Source organism: Elaeis guineensis, chromosome 7 (genome assembly GCF_000442705.2).
Source record: "Elaeis guineensis isolate ETL-2024a chromosome 7, EG11, whole genome shotgun sequence".
Lineage (NCBI taxonomy): Eukaryota > Viridiplantae > Streptophyta > Magnoliopsida > Arecales > Arecaceae > Elaeis > Elaeis guineensis.
The window spans coordinates 90733826-90748510 of NC_025999.2; the positions used below are offsets into that span (position 1 = coordinate 90733826).

Sequence of the window (14685 nt, forward strand, 5' to 3'; positions counted from 1 at the left end):
TTTTCATATTGATTTTCTTAATAATCCAAACTTGAAGAGATTGTCATATATTAGAGAATTGTGCCAATATTTAATGGAGACAAAAAAAGTTAAGGATTTATTATCTTGTTGATAGATTGATTCGTCTTGTTTTGACTCTTCCAATATCAACTACAACTACTGAACATATTTTTTCAGCTATAAAATTTTTGAAGACTAGATTGTGCAATAAAATGGAGGACGAATTTCTTGCCGATAGCTTGGTCGTTTATGTTGAAAGAGAAATTGCAGAGATCTTTAGTTTAGATTTTATTCTTAATGAATTTGTATCTTTAAAAGAATGTCATTTGTAATTTTAATTTTAAGTTATAATAATAAAAAATTTTAAATTATGTTCTATATATACTATTTTGGCCCCTCGTAACTCAAATTTCTAGCTCCGCTACCGTGCATGCCATGTAAGATGTAAAGAGGTGTTTGATGCTGGTTCAAAAATCCTCCATTTCTTCATCGATTGGCTACTTTGGGAGATGTGAAATACACATCAAACAATTATTGGAAGGAGAAATTATTGCCATCATAATTTATATTTAGGGAAATTCTTTGTGCACCGTGGGCGATATAGAAAATTCGATATAGAACGCACTATCTTGCTCGATTAATTCACGTAGTCATCACTTTCCAACATATATTTAATGTCTGTAATTTTATTTTTTTATTTAAAATTTTGAATGATGAAAATGTCCTGTTCTTTGAAAAAATTATGATATCTTATGTTCATATTATAACATCCTGTGTCCAGAAAATCATAATTTTTATCTACAGGATGTCATAATATAACGCAGGATGTTATAATATGCACAGGATATCATAATTTTTTTCAAAGAATATGAATATTTTCATCATTCAAAATTTTTAAATAAAAAAATAAAGCTGCAAGCAATAAATGTGCATTGAAAAGTGGTTGGACAAAAATGTCCCTTCCATATTATGACATTCTAGACCATATTATGACATCTTGTATACAGAGAGTAACACAGGATGTCATAATATGGACAGAATGTTATAATTTTTTAGGCCATATTATGATATCCTGTGTATAGAAAGTCATAATATGCCACAAAATGTCATAATATTTTTATAAAAAATATGAATATTTTTATCATATAAAATTTTTAAACGAAAAAATGAAACTACATGTTGGAAAGTGGTGGCTATGTAGACCAATCACATAAAACAGTATATTCCATGTCAGATTTTCTACACTGCCCGTAGTGCATAAAGAATTTCTCTTTATATTTAACACATTCCCTATCCACACAAACCGTAGGAGGAGGGGGTGAAACAATCGACGTGAAACAACATTTTGCTATACCATCTATCCAAAATGGATCTGAAGTTCCACAGGATCGGTTTTCCTGTAGTGATAATTTTTTGCCATACGTTATGATTGTAGCTTATGTCAATCAGCTTCTTCAATCTTGGAGCTTCCGCAAATGATACACAACCTGCATAGCAACAGCTTTTTCTTTCTTTTTCTTTTTTTTATTACAAGTCTATCAAAAAAAGCCACACATGCAGGAGGCCCAGCTGGAGGAGAGAAGTAAAACGAAAGCCTAAATCTAGTGCTGCCCAGGTATTTTCCAGGCGAGCAAGTAGAATAATTTAATGATTATTAGAAGCAAACTGTAGCAAAAACAAGTGGCTCCAGTTTTTTACCTGGAGTTCTCTAAAGCTAAGCACATCTTACACTGTCCAATAGAGGTGTAATTATATACAAGAGAACAAACTAACTTTAATTCTACCCAAAAAAAAACTTTTACAAGCTAATTAGATAAATAGTGTCAATGCCAAAGATATACTCTGGAACCTAAGTTATGAAAACTATAAAGACATATGAGTATTTATTGGATGCCGCAATGATCACTAGCCAAAAAGAGAGACAACCTATGGTCTCACCACTTAACACCGTTCAGAACTGTTGCTCTAGAGTTGAGGATCCAACACTCAGTCCTATCCCTTTTTTCCCCCATTAGACATTTGGGGAACACGCATGATATTCCAGCACCAGATGGTGAACTGACCAAAATTGCAGGCCTATCGTCGAAAATCCAATCTGAACCAAGATTTCTGCAGCACAAAAATTGGCTTCCTCCACAGCAACTACGTATTGAAGCTTGAATGATCATCTCCGAGAAGCCTCTGAACAATATTATCTGAGAGAGTAAAACATAAGAATACATGACAAGCCAAATGGAAGCAAACTTAAATGGAAAGGAGGCACTAGGCATAAATATTCTTTCCTTGCCACTTCTGAATCATAACTTGTAAACTTTTACCACCAACTTCTTTATGGTAACATCAAAGTTGATATAGAGAGACTATGAAATTTAGTGTAAATATCATCTGATGAACAGTTCTAGAAAGATGCCAAGACTACTGTCTGATGAAGAGTTTGCCACCATTACTACTGAAAAGAATGTAAGATAACTCATAGGAAAGATCATAGCTTTTGGCATCCTCTTTCACCAATGACTCGAAAAGCCTCCTAGCATTTGATCTATTGTGTAGGAATCTTGAAGGGAAGAAAAGCATCCAGTAGTTGAAAGAGAGCAAGTTTCTGACTTCAATGCTTTGAGAAAAGACTTGTTCAGGCTCGATATTGAGACTGCATACAGCACCTTGGTGCAAAACCGACGCACTTCTGCACATCTTGATTGTTTTTCTGGCAGATTGCTGAGGAGTTCACATATCAGCTCACCAAGTGCTGGCAAGTATTTCTTTAATAACTTAGATTTACTTGATGAAGCATTATCTTTCACTGCCTTCGCACTCGCCCATGATTTCATTATACAGTCTATGAGATCCAGTGTTTCAATTCATCGAAATTCTGATTTTGCACTCCCACATTTCTCCAAAAGAAAGCCAAAAAGCTGCTGCCCAAGCTAGGGATGCCTTCGAATAACCTCTTTCACAAATCCAGGTTTCAGCCAGGACTTCTTATTATTGAAGTAGTCAAGCAATACATTTCGAAAAACATTAACCACCCCCTTGAGTTCAGATTTGGAGAAATTTCGTGAATGTATGATTTTTAATATCCAGAATGCTGAGGTCTGAGCTAGAGAAGAGACCGTCTTGAACCGTGAATGTGATGCTGATTTCAGACTTTTCTCCAGCAAGATTTCAAGACTACTAAGCTGGATGTCATCACCTTTTGGATAGTCCTTTGCCTTGAATACTTTCTTCTGCAAAATCCCTCCAACGCGTTGCCTGACTTGCTCGCTACCCTCAGTGGTATGTGAATTGACAAAAGCTCGAGCTAAGTAAGAATAGACCATCAGCACCTGAGGCTTGCCTGCAACCAAATTCCAATAATAATATACTACAAAAAAAATGTAAACAGATGAATCCATACTATAAATATCTTGCTGGAAAATTCAATCTATCAGGTTCCATAATTCCTGGGAAAACATAAAATTAAATGTGGAAATAAACAGAAAACAAATCTCATAAGTTAAAAAAGAAAAAAAGAAAAAGGATAAAGTTTCCTGTATGCCCCCCATCCTGTGGTCTGGAATTCCTAATTTACAAAATGATGCCTTTGACATATTTCTTTCATCATCCTATTACCCAGTGTAGCAATTACGAGATAAGGTAAAAGCCAATTGATGAAGTATAATACCCAATGAATAAAATATTAAGTCAATTTCAGAGTGCTACCTGGATTCTTCTGCAGATATATTTCTAGAAGTGAGAGCACATGAAGTTTGAAAGGTGTGAGCTGGGACTGAGCACTGCCATTCCCAGAAATTTTCCACTCCTTGAAAATCTGTGCAATATAAGTATCCATCCTAAACATGGCATCATCATCCATACCACTATCGGAATCATCCAAAGCTGAAAAGTCATTGTCATTTTTCGTAACTTCTTCATTAGTTGCCTCAACTCCATCTGATCTCTTGAAACCCTCATCATTTTCCGTAACTTCCTCATCAGCTGCCCCAGCTTGAAGCATTCCTTTGGAATTATCTGCATAGTCATCACCGTCACCAATCTCTACAAACTCAACTTCATCAGTTTCCCCTGCTTCAACTTCATCAGTCTCCTCTGCTTCTATTTCAAGGAATTCATCATCATCATCTTCATCACCATCACTACTAGCTACTTGATGTCGAGGAGGCTTCAGATCTTTCTTCACAACACGCAACATCTGAAGGAGTCCAGCATCCATTATATCATCGCAGAAGAAACTGAAAACCTGGAGAAAGGAGAAGGAAAAATGAATAACTGGATGATAACTCCATTAAGCAGCTCTAGTAAAAAAAGCCTATATTGTGTTTCAAATAGCAGGGATTTCTGGGGACAAAAGAGAACATGACATTAATTTATTATAAATTGCAGACTATTATTAAACTGTTCTCACGAAAAGCACACATGCCATGAGCTCTCCATTTTGAGTAAAGAACCCAGAACTAGTCTTATTGACAACCTTTGCTATTTTAAAAATATTTATAAATCGTGTCTGCTAAAAGTTCCCTTGTGTAATATTATTAATGATTCAAACTCATGAAAATCATAAATTTTAAAATAATTGTCGCATAATGTAACTTGCCTGTTCAACAGCAAAACAAATAGGAGCAGATGACTGAGGCAAAAGTGAAAGCAATGTGTCTACTAACACATCCATCATCTCTGGTGCATCACCATCATCAAACTCATCTTGTTCCTCTAAAGAGTCACCAGGAGAAGCAGCAGGGAAAGCCTTCTTGCAACATATGACTAGCTCCAGCGCAGCTTCAGAGAACTCACCTGGATGGAGGAGGACTTGCAGCAGCAACTGAATCAGCAAATGACGAACAGCATGCAATTTATTTGCATCTGGTCCAGGCCCAATTTTTCTTTCCTGTAATGAATGAAAATGTGATTCACAGAGTAAACCAGAAGAAAATTAAGAGCAAACAATTGATGAAGCAGCACTTCATAGGATTGGAACATTCAAGAAAAAACAACGTTATTGAATTTTAAGATGAAATTTTTGAGTCAGAAAAGATTTGGTTGTTTATAAAACTAAAACATATCTGCATTCAAATGGTTATTTAAGGGATTTGACTCATTCATTCTTCATCAAACCACCATCAACAATCCAGTGACTAATTAATAACTGGGCGAGCAACATCTGGTTTTTGTATACATTGCCAAAGCATAGCATTCTTTGACAACATAAATCAGAATAACCAGTCCATAAACATAAGACTAAGAGAGAGCTTAATATACTACATGAAGCCCTTCTTGTTCTTGTTTCTTAGAGCTACTCTTTTCATTGTAACTGCTCCACAGCAAATAAAGCATTGGTCAGGACAGAAGGTGGATAAGGCCTCATGAAGCCAACATCAAAACCAAAAAGACTCCACAATATCTTTATCAATTACGTGAGTAAACTGTTGATGAGGGATTTAGAAAGGATGTTCTTTCTAAGCTATCCCCAACTTTCAGTCTAAAAGTGATAATTACTGGAAACTAGAGTTTATTGTTAATTGATTGGAGAAAGATGTTATATAATCAGCAATCATGAATGGCAATATCATATATAAATCAAAATTAGCAAAGGTGCAACCAGTCGTGATATAGAGGACTAATACCCACTCAAGGAAATACTACACACTTGAAGCTGCCTAAACATATACCAGGTAATTTGCTCAACTTCCGCATCTCCTATTGTTTACTATGACAACTACCCAAAATCATGTGAGATAGAATGACAGGTATTATAAATTTATTTATGTAATAATTATTTTAGAATTTGTTAACATTTTAGACAAAATAAACCAGTGGTTCCTGAACCTTAGACAATTTATTATACACGTAATCACAAGGAATGGGCAAATGCGAAGTACTACAATAACAATGTGCAGTACTCACTAAATATTGTGGGATTTTAGAATAGGAATTTGACAAGTACCTCATGGGAAAGTCTAGACTCCATTGCTTGCAGTTTCTTAAATGCATTTTCATCTTCCTTGCTTAAGGTCATATAGAGTGAAACAGAAGGAATGTTGCACAAAGTGTTGAGGAAACACATAAAGTAAGATCCAAGATCATTGAGCTCAAGTCCATTTAGTAGATTCGAGTCCTCCCCTCTTTGTGCATCTTCCAATAACAGCTGGAGCTGCTTTATACGCATCCTGCACATATAACTGGATGGAGCAGCTTTTGGCCGTTTAAACTTCTCTTGCAATTCAAATGATGTAACTTCAGTGCCCAAAGATGCAGAGAACAAGCCCTGAACCGCCAAGAATTTCATTATTTCAGTCTGCACACGAAATTTTTCTTCCATAAATTTTTCTTTTTCTGTATGCAGCCAAGCCTTTGCATTAGAATCCAGTTTTAAATTTTTCAAAACATGAGGCATGGTGTCTATAACCCAATTCTTTAATAAGTATGTATTCCCTGATGCTGGAGGTTCCTTATCTTCCATTGACCATATTTCTGAATTTCCATCTGTAGTCTGACTTTGATCGGACAGTTCATCTGTAAGGACCCTTTCATCTACAAACAAGCTCATTAAATTATGCACAAAAAGCAAGCAACCTGGTCCAGTTTTGAATTTGCCAACCAACTCTTTGATTGCCTGTGTCATTGTGATACAATAAAATTTGCCATTGCTGTGTTTCTGCAATGACACAATAACTGCAACACGTCGGTCATCATCATCCCCAGCCCAGTTTAGTAATTCCTTCAGAAAATGCTGAGCAGCACTGCACAACCAAGAACTCTTGTCTGAAAGAACGTCCACCAAACAGTGCACAAGCTTGTTCGATAAGACAACTTGAATGCATGATACTGGCAACTTTGGCAGGAGAAGAAGCAAAACATTTAATGCCAAATGTTTCCTGTCATGAGATGATGAAAGAAGTGATCCTTCAACAACAACCTCACAGAAACAGCGAATATGCTTCACAACATCCTCAAAAGATCTCCCTTTCCTGCTCCTCCAGTGTTTCTTACTAGAGGTTGAACATACCACAGTATCTTCATTTTGAGATGTCGATTCAGGTATAAGCAAATTTATCATGAAAAGCCAAAGACTGTGTACATGCGGCAGACAGAACGTCGATTCCTTAATAGCAAGAATAAAAATTAACAAAAATATAAACAGAAAAGTAATATATTCATGTCTTTGATAAAGCAATAATCCATAGATATTTATTTTGGCCATAGTACTATTTTACAGCCATGAAGTTTCCAGTCAGCTCTTGAAAAATTTATAAGAGTCCAATTGCTTAACACATAGTTGCTTCAAAGCCAAAATCAAATCACTTGTTACCAAGGTATGCTGAACCAGTACCGCCGGCCATATCGGCCGGCCGGTGGTACAGTTCGGTACGGTTTTGTACCGTACCAAACCGACGAAGGCAAGCGGACACGAACCAGAAGAAGAAAAAAAGAGAGAGGAGGAAGAAAGAAAAAGAGGGAGGGAAAGGAGCCGGAGGGGCCGCCGGCCAGCCGCCGTAGCCGCCAGAGGGCGCAATCCACGCGCGTGGTGCCGCAGGTGTGAAACAGGGGCGTCGCCCCTGTTTCGTGAGTTTTTTTAAAAAACATAGTTTTAAGTGAAGCCGGCAAATAGTTTGTCGGCTTCACGATTTTTGTCTTTTTTTTTTTTAAAATCTCTTAAGTCGGCAACTGGGTTGCCGACTTCATGAGTTTAAAACCAAAAAAAAAAAATCGAAACAGACGACCGTCTGTTTAGAAAAAGAAGAAGGGGGCAGAGCCGCGGAGGGCCTCCACCCACTCGACCGCCCTCAGGCCGTCGGCGTCCGCTCGCCGACCACCTGGGGCCTCGCGACGGAGGCGCCGTCCATTCGGCAGATCCCTCACCCCCCTCCCCGAATACTCTCTCTCTCTCTTTCTCACTCTCTTGAAAGCCCTATCGGGCAATACAGGGCTCGAAAGCCCTCCGACGGCCACCGCCGACCTCCGACGGCTCCCACCTCCCTCTCTCTCCTCCTCTCTCTCTCTTTCTCACTTTTTCTCTTTTTTCCTTCCGTACCGCCGGTGTACCAAATTTACCGACCGAATCATGCTGGTTCCCCGCCGGTCCGGTACGATACGGGATGTACCGATCGGTTCGGCACGATATGGCAAACCTTGCTTATTACGTTATTGTTATCTTATTAGTTAACGATCTTAATGATTGAATTCAATGCAGGGTGGAATTTGTTGATTCTAGGATACGAAGATATCAAATGGGATATATCAAACTCGCATGTCCAGCGACTCATGCATGGTATTTCAAACATCTTCCTAGTTATATCGCGAACCTTTTAGATAAACCCCTTAAAGAATTAGAAGGCCTAGTATACCACGATGTGTGATTTGATCAAAATTTTCATTTTACAGCCACCAAGCATGCAAATAAATCACATATTAGAGATCTAACCTTGAAGCAAGGGGCAAGATATAACAGATGGTCTTCAGTAAAGAAGTCGTCCATACTGAATGGACATGGCAGGAGCTTGCCAAACATTTCAGTCTCCATGTACTCTTTCTTGCAACTTCAAAGCTAAGAACAGCACATTTGGATCTCCAACTTCAGCAGCAGCTTGCTTGAACCACTCATGCATGCCAGGAGCTTTAAGAACTTGGCTCAACAAAGCATCCACAGGTAGCTATAAGACTAGAAGAAAAAATCATCAGATCTACTAAATCTCTAAATTGGAATAAGAAAAAAATATCTAACAAGAAATAACATCAACAAGGAAAATGGAAAACATTACTAGAATGGCGGTGGATCAAATTCATAAAAAACAAGTGGCTTTCCAATTGCATGTTCATATTACCGTTCAAAAATGGCAAAAGGAATTCAAAGCCTGATTTCCTAGCCTGATGACCTGCTCAGACCTACCCTGTGTTCCAAGTCAAATGCAACCTGTGAAAGAGACGGTAACAAGTGAACTTAAATTGTGCTTTAGATTCAGCTTCATGCTGCTGGATGTAATTATATAATCAGAGACTGCCACCATGTTATGATCAATGGTAAACAATACCCCTAAACTGCAGATATTTGATGCAACCTAAAACCTTGGCAGCAAGAAACATGCTCTTAAGGCCAACCCAAACATATTTCAGAGCTGGAGTTGAATCCAATAATGAGAAGACTACTAATAAAATCCTTATAGGTCCATCAGACTATTCTATTGATTTGTATCTAATAATGTCGTCATATTAATTTTTGTACAAGAGAACAATACTGATTTCAGGACTTTGTGCGGAAGTAGCCCTATAATAAGCAGGATAAGAAAGTACACAGCCACTCAACTCCAATTGGTACAAATAGAATAACTAATTGCAACTTGAATATAGGCGATTGCTAAAAGTCAGAAGCAGTGGAACTGAAGAGGATAACTATGGTGTTTTCTCTTCACAACAATCAAGAACTTAAGAACTAAAGGAACAAGACAGCAAGAAAACTTAATACTAACATTAAGCATTAAAAGGATAACTTGCAAGAACCCCTTCGATCAATTCAAAACAACCAACCAAATGGCTACATGATTTATATTAAGGAGCAGGAAGATAAATAACATATACCTTCTCAACCACTTCCAAAATGACTGCAACAGCTGGCTCACTTAAATATTGCTTCTTGCCTGCAAGACAAATGACAAGGTTTGTAAAATCCTTGATGAGTAATGTACTGCCATCCAGAATCGACTCTTTAGCAATTCGTCCTGATCTAGCAAGGGCTCCATAAGCAAAGAGGTGACCCAAAAGGCAATCTCTCGCTTCCTACAATCATTGAAAACATAATCAAAATTGAAACAAATGGATAACAGCAAATCCTTTGCTTGTGTTCCATGAATATGTTTTAAGTACTACCTGACCCTTCATTGAAGATGAAGCTTCCAACAAATCAACTATCAATTTCATCACTGATTCCATTTCAAGGGTATGAGTTGCTCCAACCACAGCTGATAACCCCAGTGCAAAGCCTTGTCTTGCACACTATAAAAAAGCAAAAATAACCAAGGCTAGTAACCAATTTCCTGCAAATTTCTGATAAGATGATTATGGCATAAAAAGAATTCAAAACAATTGGACTTGCAGCCATCATGGACAATGTACCTGGGCGTGAAAGGATGCCCATAATTATATACAGCATTAGTTTTCATTTGAACCATCAAATATGAGCATTGTTATTTTTTTTAACTAATCCTGGCAAAAATCTATTTCTTATGCATCAAGCTATGAACATTCAACTGGTAGATGAGGGATAGCTGGTCCATACAATCTATGAAATGTGATGCATTAGTAACACAACTTGTATGGTGAAAAGGCATTACAATTTTGAGAATAAAAATGAATTACATGAGTTAGTAAGAGCATGCACTATGTAGATTTGATAAGCATCACAGGAATATAACTTTCAGAAAAATTGGATATCATTATATTGCCTTTCTCACAAGAACAGAATTTGGATAAGTTATGATTTTCTTAAGTTAATCTTCTTAAGAATTAATGAGATATTACTTAGTAGCATCAATATAGCACAGCATGCCAGGACAAAGAAGGAACAAATCCTATAATCCATCCATTAAATCTGCATATGTTTGTGCCTGATTTATCTTGGCGCTCTGATACACTAATTGCACCCATCAGCTGACAGTTATACCTAACAGAGCTTCTTCAGATGAAGCAAGCAGTCAAAAATCCGCAAGGACTCGTTTCTAAATTATTCATTTGACTAAATATGAGTAGCAAGTTTTGGATGATTTCCAAATTTAACAGTATGACACCAAAGAGATATAGTAAATTTAAATTATAATAAGTTAAATTACAGCAAAGAGAAGATAGCTCCCCACATGTAGCCTGTGAAAATTGCGTGCTAATAACAAGTGTATATAATGCATATATCTACCAGTCCTTTCTTGAAACCTCCACCAAACAGCCCCCACCACCACCACCCACCCACCCACCACAACACATAGAGACACAGAGAGAGAGAGAGAGAGAGAGTTCAGAAAGTATGAGAACGATGGTAACTAAGCATTCATAATACTCAAAATTGATGTGCCTATTTCCCTCATGAAAAATCAAGGAGCATGTGTGTATTGTGCTCATGCAATGCTAGTCAAAGGGCAGAAGAAGGCACATATATTGCACTTCACCATATGTTAGCACAGAGTGGACAAAAAAAAAAAAAAAAAAGAAATATGCCATAATTGATGGACATGGCATGGAATGGTAAGATAATCTTGACAAAAACAAAAAACAAGAATCTTGGCCTTCAAATAAATCTTATATCTTAGGTTATAGACCATTAGTGACAAAATGTAAGAAAAAAGGTCCTCTGCAGATATTTGCATTTTCTAAAGAAATATAATATACAAATTAATACAAATAAACATTTTATAAGATTAAACAAGCAAAAAAAACAAAGACAAGCAACTAATAAAGGGATCACGTGTTCCACAGAAAAAAACATGATGACAAACTAATAAACAATCCCATCCGAATCAGATAAGATGATCTTTCAGTACATTTACATGTATATACGACATCCAACTCATATAATATTCTACCATCAAGATATGATACAAAGTTGCTAATAATAGATGTCCTATGGATCCTGCTGACATTAATGTTGTTAAAGATGACCTGACTGTGTTAAGCAATGCAATGGACCACACTACCCTTAGGCCAAATGCAGGCTTTGGCCTAAGCACTCAAATGGATGCATAGGCTGGTTTTATTTGAAGAACTAAAAATAAGTGAGAGACACACATATATGTACTGGTGCACACATCAAGTTATAAGTAGAAAAAACGCATAGAAAAAGAAAAGGTAAGATCAACTAAAGAAAAACTTAATTTTCTGTTTAAGGACCAATATTTCGTAACTTGTCATGTTAAATTCCAAATCAGAAAAACTCCATAATTCAAATAAATGAAAAACAGCAATTCTATCAACAGCTAATAAAAAATTGGAAACAAGAAACTAGTCAAGAACTAGCAAAACTTAATGCCGTAGCTTATAATTAAGTCAGTGTTAAGGTGAATAACTTGCCTGTTAATCCAGCTAATATTTAGAACTGCCTAGCCCAATAACAAAACTCAATAATTCAAATAAATGGAAAAAACGTAATTCTATCAACATCTAATAAAAAGTTGGAAACAAGAACAGATAATTCAAGTAAATGCAAAAAAAGCAATTCTATCAACAGCTAATAATAAGTTGGAAACAAGAAATTTGTCAGGAACTTGCAAAACTTAATGCTGTAGGCCTGTAGCTTATAACTAATCCAGTGTTAAGGTAATGACTGCGATTTAGGGAAGCATGAATAACTTGACTGTTAATTCACCAAATATCTACAACTGCCTAGCCTGACAACAATATATAGTCCAAGATTAACCTGCCTACACTGCCTTAGGCAGCCCCTTTGTTACCTGCTAGGCAGCAAACTGCACATAGAATTGGCAATCGTGCCCTGGGCAGATTTCAAAAATGATACACCTAACAACACTTAACCACATAAGCAATACAGGTCCCTGCCTTATGACAGGATGAATTTTACAGTGCTGTACCCATTACAAATAGAAATAAAACAACTAAATACTTTTTTAAACTTGATTATTGGCATCTTGAAAAGCACTTAGTTTATCATGACGTCAGAAACTAAACTAGAAAACAAAAGCCCAAACAGCAAGCAAGACACTACAGCTGAATGACCTCCAAAATAATGTTGCTGCAGTTAGCTGCCTAGGCACAAGGTAAACAAAGCTGCCAAAACATTGGCCACTCAATCCTTGGTTGGAGTAAGCATTATCTTGGAGGCCCAACACATGTTAATTTAAAATGTTTTAACATAGCATATTAATCATGAGTATTAATTGAGAGACAAAATGGTTTTCAAGTTATCTATTAGAATAACACAAACATTAAGCAATAGCTAAATAACTTGAGCACTTGCTTAACATTTTGACATATGTCATAGAAAAATAAAAGTTCCTTGTAGATTTACTATCATCTTCTTCAATAAATCGTTTCATCATATATCAGTGGCGAGGCCACTTTGTAGATCATTCAAAATTAAAAAGGTGTTTTTATTTCTCTTTTTTTTCTTGTTCGAACCAAAAAAGGTTAGGCCTGGATTCAGATGTCTCCAACTTTGACACCTTAACTGACTAGATCTAATGCTTTCTTGAAGCACAAAACAAGCTGCATATTGGCACACTGATGTCTTCGTGGTCACAATTGATTGCATGAAAGAGGTCTGACCTCAGCTGTTTCTGGTATAATGATTTTTTCGACTTTGTAAATGAGATAAGTTAATTATTGTGCAGAGGCCCACAGTACAGTGTAAGGTTTACATGTTAATTGTATTTACATGACTTCTCTCCCTGTAATTAACTAAAACATGGTGCCAATAATCATTACCTAGAAACGATACAAGAGGCAGGATTGTTGCAATGAATTAAAAAATTGCTCATTCCTTGATGAAAAAGGAAAGCCATATGATGTAGCAAAATTACCAAATAACTGGACTAGAGAGACCTTTTCAACTTTTCTTCTTCATAGTCTAGGAAAGGCCAGACATCAGTATGAAAGAACTAATAAATTTCATCAGAAATCATGGACATAGATCCATGCATTCATTCTTCCAAATCTCATGCTGACTATGAATTAATTGTTGCATTGAAGGAACCTCTAATATATCCAATGACAAAAGAATGAGTTATTGATCTAACATGGAAGCAGAAAACATTATATCCTGTAATGTAACGATGAAACTTTCAACCACATGATTAGCAAGCAACAGAAAGCAAAACCAAATTATCAAAATTATCATACCTCCCTTGAAGAAGATACTCCATGGATAAGTTGCCGAATAGCATATCTCAAAGAGGGTGAACAGTGCTCCATCCCGTCATCCTTCTCAGCTTCCAGTTGAACTGCTTCCACTGTCCTCTTTCTCATTCTCTAGCTTCTCATATGCCTTCTGAACCACACACAGCTCTTGGTACAAACCCGATTCGGATGATGCTACGAACCCGGATCATATCCAAGGATCAGAGAGATGCCGATCACTTCGAGGGGATCGGAGGCCTCCGTTGATCACTTCGAGGGGATCAAACTCCAAAGAAGGGAGAGAATAGAAGATAGGTGGAAGGAGAATAATTCTTGATTGATTCAAAAAAATCCCAGGGGTTACATATTTATAGGCCTATGACAGTCTTTTCTTGCAGTATAAGCAAACTAAATAAAGAAGTGGATCAAGAAGATAAGAAAATTGATCAAGAGGCCTAAACTAGCTTTTCTTAAGGCCCCAGCAAAATAATTAAGGAAAAAAACTTAAAGGGAAATGAATCAAAGAGATTCGTATCATTCCACCCTCCTTAATTTTGACCCTCAGGTTGAAAATCTGAAAAGCGCTCTTGCAATTTGTGCCAACTTTCCCAAGTTGCATCCTCGGGTGGCAAGTGAGCCCATTGGACTAGCACCTTAATTATAGCATGATTCCGATGCTTGTGCTTCTCCACGCGTCGGTCCAAAATAACAACGGGTTGAATGTTTAGTGTACCATCTTTCAGATCTGATAGTTGTGATACTGTTACATCATTTAAGCCACCTTCTTCTTTAGAAATGAGACATGAAAGACAGTATGAATTTTTGATCCAAGAGGTAATTCAAGCCTGTAAGCAACCCATC

At 36.9% G+C, this 14685-nt stretch overlaps 1 protein-coding gene across 1 annotated transcript; it reads right to left on the reverse strand.

Annotated features, from left to right (window-relative positions):
* Positions 1-1626: 1626 nt before the first annotated feature.
* On the reverse strand, positions 1627-14104 carry LOC140859039 (rDNA transcriptional regulator pol5-like). Its single transcript, XM_073260168.1, is given in 9 exon segments — positions 1627-3334; positions 3700-4237; positions 4592-4882; positions 5939-7096; positions 8417-8516; positions 8518-8645; positions 9568-9765; positions 9856-9981; positions 13828-14104. Coding segments are annotated over 9 exon segments (3495 nt in total). The 5' UTR covers positions 13954-14104; the 3' UTR covers positions 1627-2504.
* Between the last annotated feature and the right edge of the window lie 581 nt (positions 14105-14685).